At 38.1% G+C, this 20,368-nt stretch overlaps 1 protein-coding gene across 1 annotated transcript; it reads left to right on the top strand.

Annotated features, from left to right (window-relative positions):
* Nucleotides 1-14,108: 14,108 nt before the first annotated feature.
* On the top strand, nucleotides 14,109-19,029 carry LOC110378583 (2-oxoisovalerate dehydrogenase subunit beta, mitochondrial). The gene is made up of 8 exons (XM_064037295.1): nucleotides 14,109-14,418; nucleotides 15,148-15,284; nucleotides 15,745-15,888; nucleotides 16,889-17,044; nucleotides 17,419-17,590; nucleotides 17,974-18,119; nucleotides 18,496-18,582; nucleotides 18,825-19,029. Exons 1-8 carry the CDS (start codon nucleotides 14,295-14,297, stop codon nucleotides 18,963-18,965), a joined length of 1,107 nt encoding a protein of 368 aa, XP_063893365.1. The 5' UTR covers nucleotides 14,109-14,294; the 3' UTR covers nucleotides 18,966-19,029.
* Nucleotides 19,030-20,368: the final 1,339 nt, after the last annotated feature.

The following is a 20,368-nucleotide window of genomic DNA, read 5'->3' as shown; positions in this document are numbered from 1 at the left end:
GTCCTTTCTCATGTTTTAGTTAGACTATCTGTGTAAGTAATTTTCGTTTAAAAGTAAATCAATGCAGTAGTTTTGGCGAGAAAATCTGGAAATATTTCTTCTATAATGCAAATAATTTGTGAGTTTTATGTTTAAACGGCCAATTTTGATAAAAGTCCTCGCGATTGAAACTTTAGATAGATTTTATAGATTGACAGAGTCATCATCATCAGCCTATCGCAGTCCACTGCTGGACATAGGCCTCTCCAAGTGCACGCCACTGAGATCGATTTTCGGCTACTCGCATCCAGCTCCTGCCAGCCGTCTTGCGCAAGTCATCACTCCACCGTGCCTGAGGACGTCCTACACTACGCTTGCCGAGTCGTGGTCTCCACTCTAGAACTCGTTTACCCCAACGGTTATCGGTTCTTCGGCTAATATGGCCAGCCCACTGCCACTTCAGCTTGCTGATTCGGTGGGCTATGTCGATGACCTTGGTTCTCTGACGGATTACCTCATTTCTGATGCGATCCCTCAGAGAAATGCCAAGCATAGCCCTTTCCATAGCCCGCTGAGCGACTTTAAACTTGTGGACCAGCCGTACCGTCAGTGTCCACGTTTCGGCTCCGTAAGTCATGACAGGTAGGACGCACTGATTGAAGACTTTCGTCTTTAGGCACTGTGGGATCGACGATGTTAGGACTCGACGTAGCTTCCCAAATGCAGCCCAACCCAACTGAATTCTCCTATTCACCTCGTCCTCAAAGTTGTTTCTACCTAACTGCAATGTCTGCCCGAGGTATACATATTTCCGAACAACTTCGAGAACGGCGCCGTGTATCGCAATCGGTTCCGGTAGAACATGTTCATTGAACATGACCTTGGTTTTGTCCAAGTTCATCCGTAGGCCGATGCGTAGAGAAGATTCAGCCAGGTCGTTCAGCATTTGTTGTAGGTCCTGCAGCGTTTCTGCCATGATGACGATATCGTCAGCAAATCGCAAGTGAGAGATGTGTTCGCCATTGATGTTGATGCCACGTCCTTTCCAGTTCAGCGTCTTGAACATATCCTCCATTGCATTAGTGAACAGTTTCGGGGAAATAACATCCCCTTGTCTCACTCCTCGATGCAACGGTATGGGCCTAGTTTGCTGATTTTGTACTTGGACGGACATTGTAGCGGCTTCGTAGAGACATCTCATCACTTGGATGTATCGCCAATCTACTTGACAACGCTGCAGGGACTCCAGAACAGACCAGATTTCAACCGAGTCAAAGGCCTTCTCATAGTCCACAAATGCTAGACACAGGGGCTGATTATACTCTTCGGTCTTCTGTATAATCTGCCGCACTGTGTGGATGTGGTCTATGGTGCCGTATCCGCTCCGAAACCCAGCCTGCTCCGGTGGTTGGAATTCGTCGAGTCTTCGCGCAAGTCGGTTCGTGATCACTCTTGAGAACAGCTTATATACGTGGCTTAGGAGCGAAATGGGTCGATAGTTCTTCAACTGGGTTTTGTCTCCCTTTTTGAAGAACAGGACGACAACACTCCTACTCCACGCCTCTGGAGTTCTCCTTCAAACAGGACGGCATTAAAAGCTTCTGGAGCTCCCCAGTACGGGCTTTCCTCCTGCTTTTAATAGCTCTGTTGTAATGCCATCCTCGCCAGGGGCTTTTCCATTTTTGAGCTGTCTCAGAGCGATCTCGATTTCGCCACTGCTGACTTCTGGCAGGTCTTCGGTGAAATGGCGCGTTAATGTGGCTCTAGAATCCTCATTTCCGGGATCAGGTCGAGATGCATGCGATGCGTATAACCGGCCATAGAAATTTTCCACTTCCGAAAGGACTGCCGGCACCGAAGAAACGACTTCTCCACTTGTTGTGGTCAGCTTCGTCAAGTGGCTTCTTCCAAGAGATTGTACGAACACCTTTGACCCCGATTCAGCTCAATTGCTCTTTCAATGTCAAGAGTATTGGAGCACCGGAGGTCGCGTCGTACGTGCTTGTTGATCTCTTGGTTTAGAGCCCGCTTAGCTGACGAAGTGACAGGTGGGTTTTCACGTCGTCTCTTCATAAGCCCTAATGTCTCTTCCGAAAGCTTTGATTTCTTGCCCTTACGCTGCATGTTACAGAATCTCGAACCTTCCTCCTGAGGATCCGAACCACATTTTCGTGGTTCTGGTTAACGTCTGTTGTGGTTTCCACGGCGGCAAATCGGTTCTCCAAATTTGACTGGAGCGTTTCAGATCCTGTCATGGTTTGGAGCAGTGTTGGTCGGAGCCTGGCCTTCATCAGACGGAAACGTTCAGCCTTGAAGTTGATATTCAGAGAGCCTCGGACAAGTCGGTGATCGCTACCGGTATTAAACCTATTGATCACGGAGACGTCTCTGAATATGTGCTTCTTGTTCGTCATGATGAAGTCAATCTCATTTTTAGTCATAGTGTCGGGGCTTTGCCACGTCCACTTCCTTTGGGGCTGCTTTTGAAAAAGAGTTCATCAAAAGAGCCCCTCACGTTCGAGGAAGTTGACGAGCATTTGCCCCCTATGATTCCTGCTTCCAAATCCATGGGATCCTACTGCCGATTCGCCGCAAATCTGTACTCCCACTTTAGCGTTAAAGTCCCCCATGACAACGGTGTAATGGGTCTTTGTAGTGAAGTGGAGGGCCCTTGATATATCATCAAACATATCCTCCACTTCATCGTCTGAATGTGTCGAGGTCGGTGCGTACACTTGCACTACCTTGAGGCTATACCTGTCGGTGAGCTTTAAGATAAGGTACGCTACCCTGTTCGACACACTAGACACCTCCACAACGTTATCAGCTAGGGACTTATTAACCAGAAACCCAACGCCACCTTGGGATTGTTGGTCTCCCTCTCGGAAGTACATTAGGTGACCTGATTCGAGGGTTATGGTGTCCTCCCCCTCTCTTCGAACTTCACATAACCCTAATATGTGCCACCTAATCTTCCCAAGTTCCACCTCGAGTTGCGCCAGATGCGAGTCAAGCCGTAGCGTGCGGCCGTTGTACGTCGCCAGAGTCAGTTTTGTTTGGTGGCCTCCCGTAACCCGGAGATTCTTCGCACCCCCTGCCCCGCCGTAACCACGGTCGCCACCATGACCGGGAATAGCGGGACTGCCGGGAACTAGGGGCCGTGGCTTTTTTGTGCTGCTCATAGAGGTATTTAGCCTACTGCTATCACGCTGGCCAGACGGGTTGATAGAGGGTTTTTTCCGAGTTTTCCTTCTCTTGCACTGGTGTTTAGTGCATTTTATACTCCATTAGTCGACTTTTACGACACCCACTGGAAGAAGGGGTAGCGACATATGTATTCTTAAGCCGTCGCTACACGGCATATTGACAGAGTACTATATGTATAGTTTCCAAGGGAAAGACCACGGGAAAAAGCCAGTATTAGTATAAATCCATATTTAATTAACCACTTCCTGGTCCTTCAATAATGTCCGAAGAAAAAAAAACTGCCTTTACCTACTAGTAATTTAATTTGCGTTACATTTTCTCTGCGAACCGATACCTATTAATCTATGCTAATAATGATAGAAAGGAAACATTTTTTGTTTGTTTGTTTGTACCCTAACTCAAGGTTCCGAAACTACTGAACCGATTTGAAAAATTCTTTCATTGTTGGAAAGCTACACTTTTCTTGAGTAACATCCTTACTTCCTTACTATTATCCTTACTAATATTATAAATGGGAAAGTGAGTTTGTTTGTTTGTTTGTTTGTTTGTTCCGCTTTCACGCCGTAACTACTGAACCGATTGCTTTGAAATTTTGCAGACGTAAAGTTAGAAGTCCGGATTAAATAATAGGGTACTTTTTATCCCGAAAAAAATAGATATTCCCGAGGGAAAACAAAAATATTGTTTGCTTGATGGATGGATTGTAGATGGCGCTGTGTGTCCAATATAACCGAATTCCACGCGGGCGAAGCCGCGGGCGGAAAGCTAGTAATATTATAAATCGGAAAGTGAGTTTGTTTGTTTGTTTGTTTGTTTGTTCCGCTTTCACGCCGTAACTACTGAACCGATTGCTTTGAAATTTTGCAGACGTAAAGTTAGAAGTCCGGATTAAATAATAGGGTACTTTTTATCCCGAAAAAAAAATAGATTTTCCCGAGGGAAAACAAAAATATTGTTTGCTTGATGGATGGATTGTAGATGTGTCGTTTAAAACAAGGTAATATATTGCAAATAATTGCTCCACAAGGGAAAACGTATAATATAGTGTACCATTCAGTTTTGGTTTAACAACTAATCGTATCCAGCGTTACATCGCGCTTCTTAGATTTTTCCGTGGGAATGAGAAGTTTTCTTATAGTTGTGATTTATACCGCAATATAACCGAATTCCACGCGGGCGAAGCCGCGGGCGGAAAGCTAGTAGTCTATATTTTATTCCGACACGTACAGTAGTTCACATGGGATGTGGGTGAAACCGCGGGCAAACGGCTAGTTTATTATAATATTTCATTTCTTAGTAAATATGTATTAAGAGTATTCTTTGGTTGTGTTCACAAGTAATTGAATTATTTTTATAACTAGTAGCTCGCTGCGGTTTTGATCTTCTGAGAAATACTTAATAATAAGACTGTTTATATTTATATTTCTTTAGCTCGTAATAAAGTTTTATCATGTTTGGTTTATTGGAATAATTTTCATCCCTTGGACTGTTAATACTGTCTACTTACTGTTAACTGTAGAAACCACTCCGCGCACCCGGATAAAAAGTAGTCTTATTCGATTAGTTGGCTATCTAACACTTGACTATCTACGCTTATCTCAGGAATTACTGGACTGATTTGGAAAAACCTTCCTGTGTTCATTAACACATTTATCGAAGAAGGCTATAGGTTACTTTAAATCTGGATAAGCGGGTGTGATCGCTGGCGAAAACGAATTGTTTATACAATTAAAGATATTCAATATCAAACAAAGCTACACAAATGATACCTATTTTCGAAAGTATCAAACAAAAAAAAAATTGCAAATGATTTGCGGTTGTACGCTAAACGCGTGACTTTTGCGGTTTGAAAAATGTCAGTGAATGAAATATTTTTATGTCATAATGTCAGTATTACTCTTGGAGAATATAACAAACTGGATGGCCAATTCTGAGTACTGAGCATAAATGTATGAGACCACTGTTCATTCTTATACTGTTACTAGCTTTTGCCCGCGACTTCGTTCGCATGATATAGTGACTTTCGGCATATTTTTGGTTTGACCAATAGATGGCGCTATATGTCCGGACTAATTTTTTTTTTTTTTTTTTTAATAAAATCTATCCTATGTCTCTTCTCCAGTTCCAAACTATGTCTGTACCAAATTTCACACAAATCGGTTCAGTAGTTTAGGCGTGAAGAAAAGACAGACAGACAGACAGAGTTACTTTCACATTTATAATATTAGTTAGGATATATATATGGGTGAAGTTTATTTACTAACTTCGTTTGGTTAACTATCTACTAATTGGTTAGGTACACAGTACGATTACAATTTAGTTAAAATATCAATTGTAAGTGCAACAATTACTCAAAAGTTTGCACTTCGGTTGTTCTTTAGCAAAACATTGTTGCTCATGCATGACCAAAATAAAAAAAAATGATCGACAATGTCAATTTATAACATAAATCAAAAGTTTGGGCTAGCGTTGGAAATTTTTTCGCGTTGCCTCGCCGCAACTAAATTGGTAGACTTTTTCACAAAGAGATTTGTGCCCGCGGCGCCTCCAAAGCTATTACTGCATGTCGATTCTATAAAATATCACAACTCACTTCGACATCACTCTCACTTCGACTTCGATCTAAAGGTAGAATTCCGTGGACGCGACAATAGTCAACCTATGAAAATGTATGGCACCGTTGCCGAGGCCCGTGACAGTCGCGCGCGGCCGACGAATTTCGTAAGCTGCTCGCGGCATTGTCAACAATTTAATTCTGGTTTTACTAAAATTCTATAGATGTTATTAAGCGCTAGACCATGTTGAGAAGCGTACGGCCGCGAGCGGCTCACGAAATTCGTCGTCCGCGCGCGACTGTCGCGGCCCTCGGCAGCGGTGCCATACATTTTCATAGGTTGACTTTTGTCGCGCGCGGCTGCGACAATCGCGACCCACGGAATTCTACCTTAAAGTTTTGTGATTGACATTGTCAAACTACACTAGCGCTTCACTATCGAGCGTGTTGACAAGTTGAACTAAATTAAAGTCGAGATTTTGACAGATCTGCCAAAATCTGTCTATCTATAGGGGAGGTAGGGGACAGATGGGCAGTTGGGAGACATGATGAAATCAGAATAAAAGGGGGGTCCTTTTATTCTGATTTGATCATAGTTTTTTTTTTTTATTGGCTAGTTTACGTTACTGACTGGTAACGGTGTTCATCCATAGACTATCTGTCATTTCTGTGAGTTGTCAAGAACAAACACTCGTAAAAGTACTTAAATATTTTGTTGCGGTTTCGGATCGTTATAAAGAGAAAACTAATGAAAGGTATGTGTATTTTCTATTATTAATGATTGATTGTCAAAATCTCCAGTTACGATTATAGTAAGTCGATGCAATCCACACCTATTATACCTCTAGAAGAGGTACTACAGCAATAGTTTATGGGCCCCACGTTTTTATTTTAGTCTAATATGACCGGGACCACCGTAGGTTGACAGGTAAGTAACTATTTTTTATTTTCTAGTTTTCAGTGCACATAAGATAAAACCGTTTTAGTTAAGTTTTTTTACCGATTTTTTTTTATAAACTAAGTCAAAAGTGTCCAATGCGGGAGCATTGGACACTTTTGGTAGGGAGGCTTGGACATACCATGTAATGTATAATTTGTAAATTTTTGTTCTTCTTCTTCAGTGAAAATTTGTGAGGTTATAAATCTGCGCTAAAAATCCTTTATAGAATCTTGTTTCAGGTACCGTTGCCAACTTGATCTAGGGACTCCATATTTATCAGCTATTAATTCTATTTTTTAACCTTTTGATACCTCTTGTATTGCTCGTTATATTAAATCTTTAAGAATTTCCCGTCGCAAACCATTCTTTTTAACCCCCGACGCAAAAACGACGGGGTGTTATAAGTTTGACGTGTCTGTGTGTGTGTGTGTGTATGTGGCATCGTAGCTCCCAAACGGATGATCCGATTGTAATGCGGTTTTTGTTTTAAAGGAATGTCATTCGGGAGTGTTCTTAGCTATGTTTGGTGGAAATCGGTTCAGGTCTTCAAGGTCATCAGCTCGTTTGTTAGGTGTGATAGGAATGTTACACGCTCAGTTTACTTGCAAGCATATGTGGGATCTAAAATTTGAAATACTAATGTCTTCTGGAACCACTGAGCTGGTCTGCTGTTAGGACACGAAGATAGGAGACGTAACCCTGAACTGCCTTTTAGTAAACCCATCGAGTTTGGGCTCGTTTAATTTGTCTTGACTAGTTTTCTTCATGTTTCTAATTGACGAGAACCTAATGCTGGAAATGGGATGTGGCGGATGAAACCCTAGAATGATATATAACCCTGGATCAACAAAGGTCCATCTTTATTGTTTCTCAATCTGTGCAATTCTCCCAGAGCCAGTTTGTCATGAGGATTGTTAAACAGCTTCCTTTGGCTGAGATCGCATATAGCGAACCCATCATAAAAAGAAGGAAAAATTAAGGAGCTCCTTTAAAAAACCATGAAATAAAATAAAATTATAAATTTAAAAAAACCCCCGACCCAAAAAAGTACGCAATTATTATGACAAAATGTTATAAACGATAAACCCTATAAAAAGCAAAAAGTAACTTTAAACACTACCAACTAAAGCATGTCAGACTAAACAAAATTTTGACGTGTCGACGGTTTTATTGAAACCGTTTAAATATCTCGTAATGTTGAAACTGATTGTAATTTTTAGGATAGCTCTTTGATTTTATCTAGCCAAACATAAGAAATGGCAATAAAAGTTGATTATCTGTAAAATCTGAATTTTTTATGCAATAAATGTGAAAAAGTGCCCATCCCTCCCCTACCTCCCCTAAAGTATGAAATGACATTACGAATCGAAGTGAAATGCGAGTTGTTGATCGAATTTTATAGAATTGCAGGACTGTATTACTTCACCCTGAACGAGAGTTAGGCGTTACGTCATAGTCGGCTGGGCAGATGCTATTTAAGAACAACCTTTTTAAAAGTGAACGTTTTGATAAGGTCAAAATTATATGCAATCGTGCACCTGCGTTTAATTAGATTTTTGGAGTTTAAAATAAATAAATCAATGGCTATTTTTAGGCCTCCAAATGTGCTGTATGAAAGGCCACATCTAATAATAGGTAGGTTCTAATAGTCTTTAAAAATAAGACTAAAAGATTTTCTCAAAAATTATGAATTAAGTAGTGCTAGGGTTGATTTTCTCCTTATTATTTAACAGGAGGTCAGTTAGGATTCCGGAAGTGGCTCACTAATACAATGCATCTGTTAATACTGGAAGCCGTTAAAACATATTTGGGTAAAAACTGGGCAGATAAAATTAGTTTCAAGTTTTATTAAAATTACTCTTACTAGTAACAAAGTAATACACGTACATACCATACCATCGATTGAATCTTAAGCTAATGGTATTTGACAAATGCCGTTCTACGAAATATCAATATATTTTCGGAACTTCACAGCGCATTGGGCGTAGCGTGTCGTAGCAAATCAAATTCGTAGCATTGACGCGTTGAACTCTTTTATTCTTAGTCTGTTTTATTGAGATGAATCAATTAAATATTTTTAACCAGTGGTTAACTTAACTGTAAACTATAATGTTTATCAGAAATATTATAAGAATACTTTTAGCTCGATTTTCAGGATAAAGAAAGGATGCTTATTTAATCGTCTCTCCATTGTATTGGCATACAAATGGTACCTATTCGTTTAAGATTTCCTCAATTCAATAACGAGAACTTATAGATGACAATATTATTTTTTTGGAAACTTAACAATCAGTCCTTCTTAGTTTGGGAGGAGACCTGTGCCCAACAGTGGAATGATAAAAAGATGACGATGACAAATTCTTGAACAAAAAATTTTATGTACCCTCTACAAAGAATGATATTGCGATTCAATACATTCAATTGAAATTTTATACATCGTAATATCAATTAACATATAGAATAAATAAATAATATTTATAGATGCAACATCATTAGTACTGAAATAAATTTTATAAGTACTTAATGTCATAAGCACTTAGTATAAGAAGAAAAACTCGTGATCGCCCCTGGCTTTGCTTGCAGGCAGATGTATCAACCAGTCTATGAAACTGGTGCAAACTGGTTTCAGTATAAACGGATTTTGTAATCTGTATTACAGATAGTATTTAATAAGAGTAAATATGTAATAAATATTATAGAGGCTTGGAGGTTAAGTGTATTTTCATTTGTTTTGCGTGAAAAAAGAAGAAATAGCTTCTTGGGTTTAGATACTTTAGCTATTTTTGTATATAGTCTTGAATGTACCTAAAATTATATTCACACATTACTTTTTGACAGAATTTTACGCTGTGATCTCTCCTAAAGTCAATATTTAAAACTCATGTCACCAGCACTCAGTTGCAATAAGAAAGATAATAGCTCCGATCTTACTTATATTCGAAAGTTTGTATGTAAGTATGGATGTTTCTTCCTGATGCAAAAACTACTTGACGGATTTTGATGAAACTGGAAACTTATGTCACAATTATCTACAAGATATCTTTTCCCTATATGTGGGAAGTAATTCCCCGGGACGCGGGTGAAACTGCGAGTTTTAAGGTAATATTACAACCAATTACGTTAATTGAACGTTTGATAAGTGCAATAAAAACTTATGGGATCAAAGGTTTCTTATAACATGTGTTAAGCTACGCAAATGATGGGTGAACACACGTCGTGTTGGTAATCGGTCAACGGTTTAACATGCAAATTGGGTTCCTTGATGAGATGAAGAAAGGCTGGGCTTGGTACCTTCTGGGTGAAGCTAATGTGTGACCGAATACTACAACATTATCGTCGTCATTTGAGTCTATTACCTACCACTGCTATTTAGACAATATAGGCCATCCAATGTGTCACCTAAACTTTTAAATATTTAGTGCTGCTTTTTATAATTTTACTTGGTGAACATACATGGTATATACCTACCTACCTACCTACATAATAAAGAATAAATCCATCTATCTATCTTTCTATAGGCCGGACCTTTCTTTCCTACGTAGGCCTATTTCAACAAATGAGTACCATCTCGATGTTAAGGGTTCTTTTATGACCTCGTCTGCAAAGAAATCACATAAAACACCTAGTTTTTGACTTGACTATCGACTTATTTGTGAATATCGTGTCCAAGAGTAAATTATGCCATATCTCTCGGGTTCTTTTCCAAGATAACCCAACTTTTTTTAAAGATTTTAGAAGGTCATATACTGTTACTGAAGATTATCCAAAACATTTGTCCCTATTTCCAGTCGATAAACAAGGGACCTAGGTAACACATTCCACATAAATAACATAGATCCAGCTAACAAATCTTTTTTAAATCTTCTGCTAAGAACACATTAATCGAAATGCCTTAAGACCACGTAATGAGCGTTTAATGAATACCAACCTTGATACAGGCGTGACAACTACACAGCTCGATGTATACCATAGAACATTGAACCATCAGGAACCGCTAGAAGCACGAATCTCTAAACTAAATAGTCTGCCAATTTATGTGCGGGGCTCGAGACAATGTGTCACTTCTGTAATATCACTTATTTCGCTCACACAGGATGACAGGACCAATAATTATATGATCAAAGCTTTGGTGCAGAAAAATGGACAAGGCTCGGGCCAACTGGTGGTGGTATAGCCACCGTATGCCTTGCTCGGAGATAAGCAGCAACATCGCCAAAAATATCTCGTAATGTGCTGTGCACTGTGCTGCAAACCTAAACACATAAAAAGGGCGGTAAGTAGGTGCAAATCTCCTCAGCTCAAGGGAGACCTTTATCCAACAGACGATTTTTCGGCTGTAACGATGACGACGCACCTATGGCTAGTTAGAAGACAGACTAATGGTTTCTCCAGATAGTTAAACGCTCTAAGCCGTAGACACAAATACGTGTGTATCGGATCGCAGGAGTCATCGGCCGACTCTCGTGATTGAAAGTAAAAGTGACAGTTCCACGCAGGTATGTGCATAGTGCATCTTGTTTTGCGCAAACCAGATGGGAATATTACTCACAATGATATGGTTATTTGTTTATTTCGACTTTTATGGAAGGTTAATACTGTTTTGTTGACTTTCGATGGAGTAGTGTATTGAAGGAGATTTTCTTTGGAGAAAATACCATCTAAGATTTTTCTAATCCATCTTTTTTTTTTCAGCAAGAACTGCTTTGAGCTTGCGTTCTGATAGCTGTCTTTTGTTGCTATTTTATTTGTGTTATATGTAATTTTCCACCAAATTTTATGATTTACCGAAATTAAATTATTGATTGATACAAAACATGCGTTGCTTATACACACTGATTCGGTGGTATACTACGAGTTCCAATAGAATTCACAAATAAACATCTTTGCATATGGATTTGAGCAATTCAGACTATTTAAAAAGGATGTTTTTGTTCTATATCAAAAACAAAATAGGTAAACTTAATCTTTAATAGCAAAGTACGTTATAATTCTTATAGCAAGCTTTCAATCATTTTAACGAGTTGATATTATCCTGGATAGTACAAACCCAGCTGTCCGGATACAGACCATAAATTAAAAGTTGCTACCACAGACAATATTCCAGAAAAAAATAATTCAACCTTTTTAAAGTCCAGAACTAAAAATAACTGGACTTGCCAAACTGGTATACTTAGTCTGCACCTCTGTACACAGTTTTGTGTATGTATGTAAGTATGTTTGTGTGTCTGTGTGTGTGAATGGCATGTCGGTTATTCTTGAACTAGTTTTGTCTTTGTTAGCTCTATTTATAAGCGAATGGTATATTTTTTTCGTTATATAATAAATAGTTAATTATTAGGTCTAGGTGGCCTTGTTTTAACCGTTGGTTACTGTAAAAGTTAACGGACTTGATACATAAATGTGTTCGAAATACCAACAGTTTATTGCTATCTTGGACGCTAATTGGAACTTAATTAACTGACGTTTATTTTTATTTTAATACCACCCCTATGTAATTTTCCCTTAATGAGTTTTGAAGCGTTGGTATATATTGGAAGCCAGCCCCTACATAATTGGGAAAAGACTAGGCAGATGATGATGATGATTAGTTTTGAAGTCCTGTCATCAATCGGATATCAAATCCCTACAGATACTTACAAACACAAGTAAAGCTCACCCGCTTTTATGTTATCCAATTTCTATACCATGAAAGACCTGACCACAACAAACTGATAAGAAAATTCCCCCGTTCCTACCAGTTGCCCTAGAAATAATTTCGCTGAATGGAAACGCCAAGAATGTTGCGTGCGATAAGAATTATTGAGGAAAACGCATTGTTTCACAAAAAATGCAGGCATGCAGGTGTTGCATAACTGGTTTTGAGTTGCCATAGCAAATGTTTACTGATTAAGTTGATAATAAATAATATAACGGAATAATATGTAACAGGGCCCAAGGTTATCAAAAGAACTGTGAAATAGTACAGAGGAACTCGTAGCTAAGTAACAGAACTCCGAATGGGTTACCTTCTTGTTATGACGAGTTTTGGAAGGCACGTTCAATTAGATGGTCTTGACTGTCATTTGAAAATCTTTGGCAGTTGTTGTGGATGCCTAGTCGGAAGCCAAAGTGTATGTCTTGTCTTCTCAAATAACTATTCAGACATGAAGACAGCCATGGATGATAAATAAATATAAAGGAATATGTCAACGACTCTTCCCTTTGATACAAAATTTAATAATATTTATATCACTCGATCAAAGTGGCTGGTCGTTATTTTTTTACTGCACACGTACCAATAAATAACTGTCATTAACGATGATACCTATTATTGAGAAATTATATTTGTAAATACCTGTTAAATTAATACGCATTTTATGTGTTTATTATTAATTTATACGTTGTTATTTTATTGGTCTCCACTTGTGGCTTGAGCAATAAAAACAATAAAAACTTGATGCTGGTAAAAGTGAAAATTCTTTAGGTACTGAATTGACGTAACACAAAAGAAAAAAGCTCATTATGTTAAATAAAAGTAGGCACCGTAGAGTTTGCAAAATAAAATGATTTAAAACAAGACTAGGTGGTTCTCGTGGCATCGCTCAAGTTCGCAGAAGTAATTTTTATAAAAGGAAAAAGTAGGTTATGCTTTTGTTCCAGTTCCTTCTGCCTCCATGGTCAAGCTAGGTCTAGAGCTATAAAACTCCTGTCGAAAATAGACAATAATCAAAGTATAGGTTTTTATCTATACTTTGATTATTGTTTTTGCAACAATACAAACATGCACTACATAACATCTTTATTAACATTTCTGTAGATGAAACATTAAATGATAATGTTCACAATCTTATTAAGCTCGATTACAAAAATGGTCGTAACATAAACTTGAATCGATTCTCATAAAATTAAGTCGACGATTTTGCAAAACAAATAATTTACGAAACATGCAACAGTAATTGCGGTTAAATATTTTAATTTTATTATACTTAGTTAATGTTTTATGGTCGCATGGGTTACAGGTGGTAACAGGTTTTATTAAGTATTTTACTGCATGTGCTACAGCACAAAGTGGGAATTAATTACAATTATAACTCGTATAAAAATAAGCAGGCTGCCGAAAGCCGATGGGGTGGCACTATTATTGGCTTCTTTTTTGACCTCATACTCTACAAGATAGGATCGTTATTATTTACCTACTACTTCAAAATATCAACTTTGAAATGAACAATTACAGCGAAATTGTGATTTTGTGATTGTTTAGAACTGGAATAATTTCTGAACGACAAACAACTATGTCAAATAAAAAGACAGTAATGACAGCAACTGTCAAAAACTTTTGATAGGTTATGTTTTAGAGTTGATCGCAACAAAACAACTTAATTTTCAATGATTTCTATACTTTATCAGAAACAAACAAAGTTTAAAATCGAAGGAAATATGAGTAGGAAAAATATTATCACCGACCACCAACGTCAAGTTGTAATGAAAACAAGACTGTTGCCGCGTTCGTCATTCGACCCCTTATCAACGAATTTTAATCAAAGCGAAACTAATTACAATTGTAGATAAGATGTATTACCTAATTTATTAATCGCTTACGCTGGGGGCATAGCGCACGTCGCCATTACTGTAAAAATGGCTGGTTTAGTGACGAAAAACAGCGGCTTGCTCGTGAAGTTAATTAAAAATGTGAATGATTGCACAAAACGGTTGTCTTCTCACTTTATTTACTACCCTGACAATGAGAAACCCGTGGAAGGTAAGAAAGTAATCTTAAAAGCATGACATTACAATAATATGGAGTAAATATCATCACATAGTAGGCTGACATGCAATAACAGACAATAATTTCACTGTTTTTGTATCACATGATGTAGTAATACTTACTAAATTGTAACATTATCATCATATATATTATTATAGCCAGAATTTGAATGATTTTAACTCTCTAGGGAACGCTCACGTTATTTCCTACAAAATTGTAGGTTTTAAACTACTCAATACTTATATTTGGAATTAAAACAGTGAATATTGAATTTTAACTCTTAGTTACAGCACTTATTTTTATTATTGTGTAGCAACAAGATAAAAGTAGATAAAAACAGTGATTTGCAATCAATATCAGCAATTATGTTTATTATTTTTATTGGGTTATAAAATAACAAGCCTGTGAAATCTCAACAATGCTATATTGTCCAAGTTATACTTAGAATGTACATCATCATCATCAAAGTCGTTCCCCCATAGATTGGGAATTGTGACCATCATTAGTCTCTGTCAGCAATGAGGTTGGCCCGGGATACTTTCCTCCAGGTGCTCCTATGTATGAATGTACATACAAAGTTAGAAAAGTTGCATTAGTACTTGACAGGTTGGTTCTTTTTCTTTACCTACAAGGCCACCACTTTGTTTTATTTATTTATCTACCACTTTTCACCTCATAAAACTAAAAAGCATTATAACAAAGATATTATCAATGCTATTTCAGGCGAGACCGCCAAGATGAATATGATGCAAGCCATCAACAATGCTATGGACATCACGTTGAAGAATGATCCGACCGCCGTGCTGTTCGGTGAAGATGTGGCTTTCGGAGGAGTCTTCAGATGTGCACTTGGGTTACAAGTATGTGTGTTGTTTACTTATTGTCGTCTTGTCTTTTAATATTTTCTGAGGGCGGACTCAACTCTCCAAAAAGGTTGTTGAGTCATCAATCTGATATGGTTTAGAATTTACATACATTGACTGAAATTCATTATATTCAAGTTAATGAGAGAGTATAGAGGGAGGGTATATAAAGGAGTACATAGGGATTCCCCCTATTAACTACTCTATATTTCAATAATCTTTTGTAGGTACTACCCCTATCTTATATCTATGTATTGCACAAGGAAAGGTAGAATCTAAGAAATGAAGAAAGAACATAAGGGGAGTATATAAGGGGATGAAATAGTTGGCCCCAATCACCAAATACATTATTGGCTCTCCAACCAAAATGAGCTCCATTTAACTCTTTCTAAACATCAAACTAAAGCCCCAAAACTACATCTAAAATAAAATCTAACATAAAACTAAATATTTCCAGGAGAAATACGGCAAAGACCGAGTGTTCAACACGCCGCTCTGCGAGCAGGGTATCGCAGGGTTCGGCATCGGGCTGGCCACGGCCGGAGCGACGGCCATCGCGGAGATACAGTTCGCTGATTATATATTCCCTGCTTTTGATCAGGTTGGTTTCAAATATAAACACTTTAATGAAGTTTGATAGGCCTTACCTATAGTAAAAACAAAGAATAATATTCAAATGTATTTGCAACTAAGATATCACATTGTATAGACATAAAGATCTTGAGAGCCAGTGGTTTCACCCGTGTGCCATGGAAATAACTCCAAGCACCCAGATAAACATTAGCTGATTGCATGCATCGATAAATTACATACAGAAAATGGCTATGAAACATTGACAGAATGTTTCAAATCGGTTGTCCAAAGATTAGCGCGTTCAAACAAATAAATTCTTCAGTTTAATAATGTTGTGTACCTACATAGAAGTGTTATGCTATTTCCTCACATACCTAATTCTAGTTTCTAACGACAACAATTTACACACAAACAACATGTGCTGTCGTGTATAGTCCAACAGCACATGTCCAACAATTGTTGAACACGAGTGTATTCTGTTGTTGTTTTTGTTGCATGTAGTGGCGTCACACTTTACTGATAGTAAACAATCATATCGTGATTGATAACACTATATTATGTGTTTAAATGAAAATAACTAGTAATTTATTCTATCTATCTAATAACTATCTGCTATTATCTGTACAATAGTGTATTGAGAGCTATTTGTAACAACATTAGTGTAATGTTGCTTACTAATGTTACAAATACGAATGTTACTATGTATGTCAAGTTTTTACGTCTGAACTACTGGAAGGTTTTAAAGGTAATTGAGTGTGCAGATAGTTTATCGCCTAAGAAAGGGTATGGGCTACTTTTTCTCCGGTTGCGAGAAGTACTACAAAAAAATATTATAGGCATTGTAAACATTTAAAATACGGTACCGTATACAGTATACCTACACTACACATATTATTTATATACGTTTAATTCTCTATTTCTCGTTTTTTTAAACTACATAAGAAAACATGCTGCGCCGACCCCAAATAAAATTGGGATAAGGGCAGGAGGATGATGATGATATAAAATATAATATTTTTACCCCACAGATAGTAAACGAAGCAGCAAAAGCCCGGTATCGTTCAGGCGGTCAGTTCGACTGCGGCGCCCTCACTATACGCACTCCGTGCAGCGCGGTGGGGCACGGCGGCCTGTACCACTCACAGAGCCCTGAGGCATTCTTCGCACATGTTCCTGGACTTAGGGTAATGTACTCTATATTCTATTTTTTTTACTAACATTCCATATGTCCTGTGTTCCAGAAGGCACGTTAAATTAGTGTTTCCCGACTGTCATTAGAACATCTTTAGCAATCGTTACAGGTAGTCAGAAACCAGAAAGTCTGACAACCAGTCTTACCTAGGAGTATCGGGTGTGAAAGTCAGATAACAGTAGCTGCATGCAAAACACTAAAGCTCAGCTCCATCCCGTGAGACTGAAAGCTGACATCAACATAGTTGAGAAAAGACTATGCAGATGGTATAGCATCACTGCTAAGTTTCATCAAAATCCATTCGGCATTTTTCCATACATATGTAAGTACGAACTTTCGCGTCTAAAATATAATCACGCTTTCCAGGTGGTAGTTCCTCGAGGTCCCATAACAGCCAAGGGTCTGTTGCTGTCCTGCATCAAATCGCGTGACCCTTGCCTGTTCCTCGAGCCCAAGATATTGTACCGGTCAGCTAGCGAGGAGGTGCCGGTGGAAGATTATACCCTGCCTCTTGGGAAGGCACAGGTTTTGAGGGAAGGTGGGTAGGCTTCTGATCATTTCTTCTTACCGGGTTTTTGGGGACTGTCTTTTGTAAAATTTGGCCTTCAAAAAGTGCTGATTTTCAACCTGGTTTCACTAAATTGCTTTTTTTTCTATCAGCAAGCAAGAATTTGAGAATTACATTACATTAACTTGCTTCTGCCGGCGTTTTCACCTGCTTTCCATGGGAACTACTCCGTGCACTCAGTTAAAGCTGAGTTGCCCATTCTACCACTGGGAGTTTTCCAAATTAGTCTAGTACATCCAACAATTAGCGCGTGCAAACAGACAAACTCTTCAGCATTATATTACTACACATATATTTTATTCATGTACTATTGCAAACTTTTTTATATTTATGTGTTTATTTTACTATTTCAGGTGATGCAGCCACACTAATAGGTTGGGGCACACAGATACACGTGCTGCTAGAAGTGGCGCAACTCGCTGAAGAAAAGTTGGGAGTCAAATGTGACGTCATCGACCTACAGTCTATCCTGCCCTGGGATGAAGAGACTGTTTGTAATGTGAGTTAACATTTACCTTATTTTAGAATTAAATAGAATAAACTATATTGTACAAATGTACACCATTGGGACAAAACAAATGCGTTTGAGTTTAGTAAGGCCAGTATCAATCGCTAAAACAAGTTCTTCCAGAACTTTTGGATGGAAATAAACTGTAGACTTACATTGGATTTGAAAATTTATTATGCTAGGTGCCTCACCCGCGTTCCGTAGGAACTACTTCCCGTATCCGTATAGCCTATGTCACTCGGGGACAGTGTAGCTTCCCAACAGCGAATATTTGAACTTTTTACTTTTCTTTACAGCACCCTATACCTCTATATATTGTTGGAGTTTACTTTCTATATACTTAAAATTGTTGTATTATTGGTTTCAGTCCGTTAAGAAGACAGGTCGTTGTCTGATCTCTCACGAAGCGCCTCTCACGTCAGGATTTGGAGCTGAACTTGCCGCTACTATACAGGTTATTGTTGTTATACATTTAATCTTACAACTTCTTTAGAAAAATAAGAAAAAATAATGATGGAGCGAAAAGGGAATTTCTTGCTGATTCTTCTCAATAGGATTGTCTTATGGCATGGAGCAAGTGTCTTTTTCTGTGTCTCTCACAAATATAGGTATTAAGTATTGAGTACCTACACTAGAATTTAGAACAGCTAAATTAGTATGTAATGTTACATTTAACTATGTAATTTTATATTTCAGGAGGAATGTTTCCTACACCTGGAGGCGCCGATCTCCCGCGTGGCGGGCTGGGACGCTCCCTTCCCGCACGTGTTCGAGCCATTCTACCTGCCCGACAAGTGGCGATGCTACGAAGCACTCACACAGATGCTCAAATACTAACCTCTACAGTGGATACGGAAGATAATCATCAGTGTTAATCAATAAATTTTACTTTAATATTTGATTTTTGTTGTTTAATTTGATAAAATACATTGTGCAAAGGCTCCAACGTAAACTAACAAGACCTGTCTAACTTGATACAGAGGCTGATTTCATATTAAAAAAACTTCTAACGCAATAAGGTACTAAATTGGTTGCATAATACACAGAGGCAAATCCGAGCCGAGAGGGATAGTTCGAACGGAGGCTGTTTGTCTCTTTCTAACACCTTGCCAGCATAAAAAATGTTGTGATCAAATGTTTTGTCTTCCCAAAAAACAATTGAATCACTTATATTTTTATCTTATTTTAACAATTGTTAGTCAACAAATTAATAACAATCGCATATTATTCGTATTTATTATTAAAACATAAACAACATAAATTTTTATTTTGCTTTTTTTTATTTTCTAGCGGTAACCCTGAACATTCTTGGCGCGTAATCAGCATTTAAAATTTTGTTTATATTTTTTTGTATTAAATCATGTTAAATCAATTTAAACTATTAAAATGATGAAAAAGTGTTGCGTTTCTACTTGCAAAAGTGAATCCTATGGTGGTTGCAATATATCGTTCCACAGGTTAGCTAATAATAACATTTTCGTAAACCAAACAACTAGGGTGCCCATGAATTCTTGTAACGAGTCAAAATATGGGTGATGGATTTTAAAACTGTTGTACTATTGTTATAGCTTCCTAAAAAATGAAGAAAGGCGACATAAATGGCTCAGCAGTCTATATATGAAGTAGAAATACAAAAAATACAGTCTTCACTTCGAATCTTCCTGCTTTTATACTGCTAATTTCCGCTAATTATTAAAAGCCTCTATAAGTATCTTAAGGTCACAAACTGCGTAAGTTAAAACTTCAATACTAATCTGTGTTTAATAATCTTAGCAAATTCGGATTTGTCTCACATAGCTTAATCTCATAGTCACCCTATTAGAAAGGGACAGACAGCCTCCGTACTAACTGTTTCACTCGGCTCGTTTTTTGGGTTTATATGCGCAGTCCTGTTTACTAATATTATGTCTATGGAATAGCCTCACCGGGAAAAAAAATAAGGGCGCGGGAATTTAAAAATCGAATGCGGAGGAATCAAAATGGCGGTGAACACAAGTCGCATTTTAAAAACTCTATTGATGAGATTCTATCAGACACCAATACCCATTTAGGTACAACTATCTATATGCAGCAATAAAGCCCACGTACCTTGTGAATCCAGGGACCCCACTCATAACCAGGGAGATGGGAAGATGCCTCGTCCCAGGGTGCGTGGTCACTGTAAGGTCTGCCGGCCGGCGAGCTAAATCTTCATTTATCCACCGGTGGACTGGCTAAAACTCGTGAAATCAACAATGCAC

This window comes from Helicoverpa armigera, chromosome 12 (assembly GCF_030705265.1).
Source record: "Helicoverpa armigera isolate CAAS_96S chromosome 12, ASM3070526v1, whole genome shotgun sequence".
NCBI classification, from domain to species: domain Eukaryota; kingdom Metazoa; phylum Arthropoda; class Insecta; order Lepidoptera; family Noctuidae; genus Helicoverpa; species Helicoverpa armigera.
Note: the sequence above shows the minus strand (reverse complement) of the source record. Positions and strands in the feature narration are given on the sequence as shown.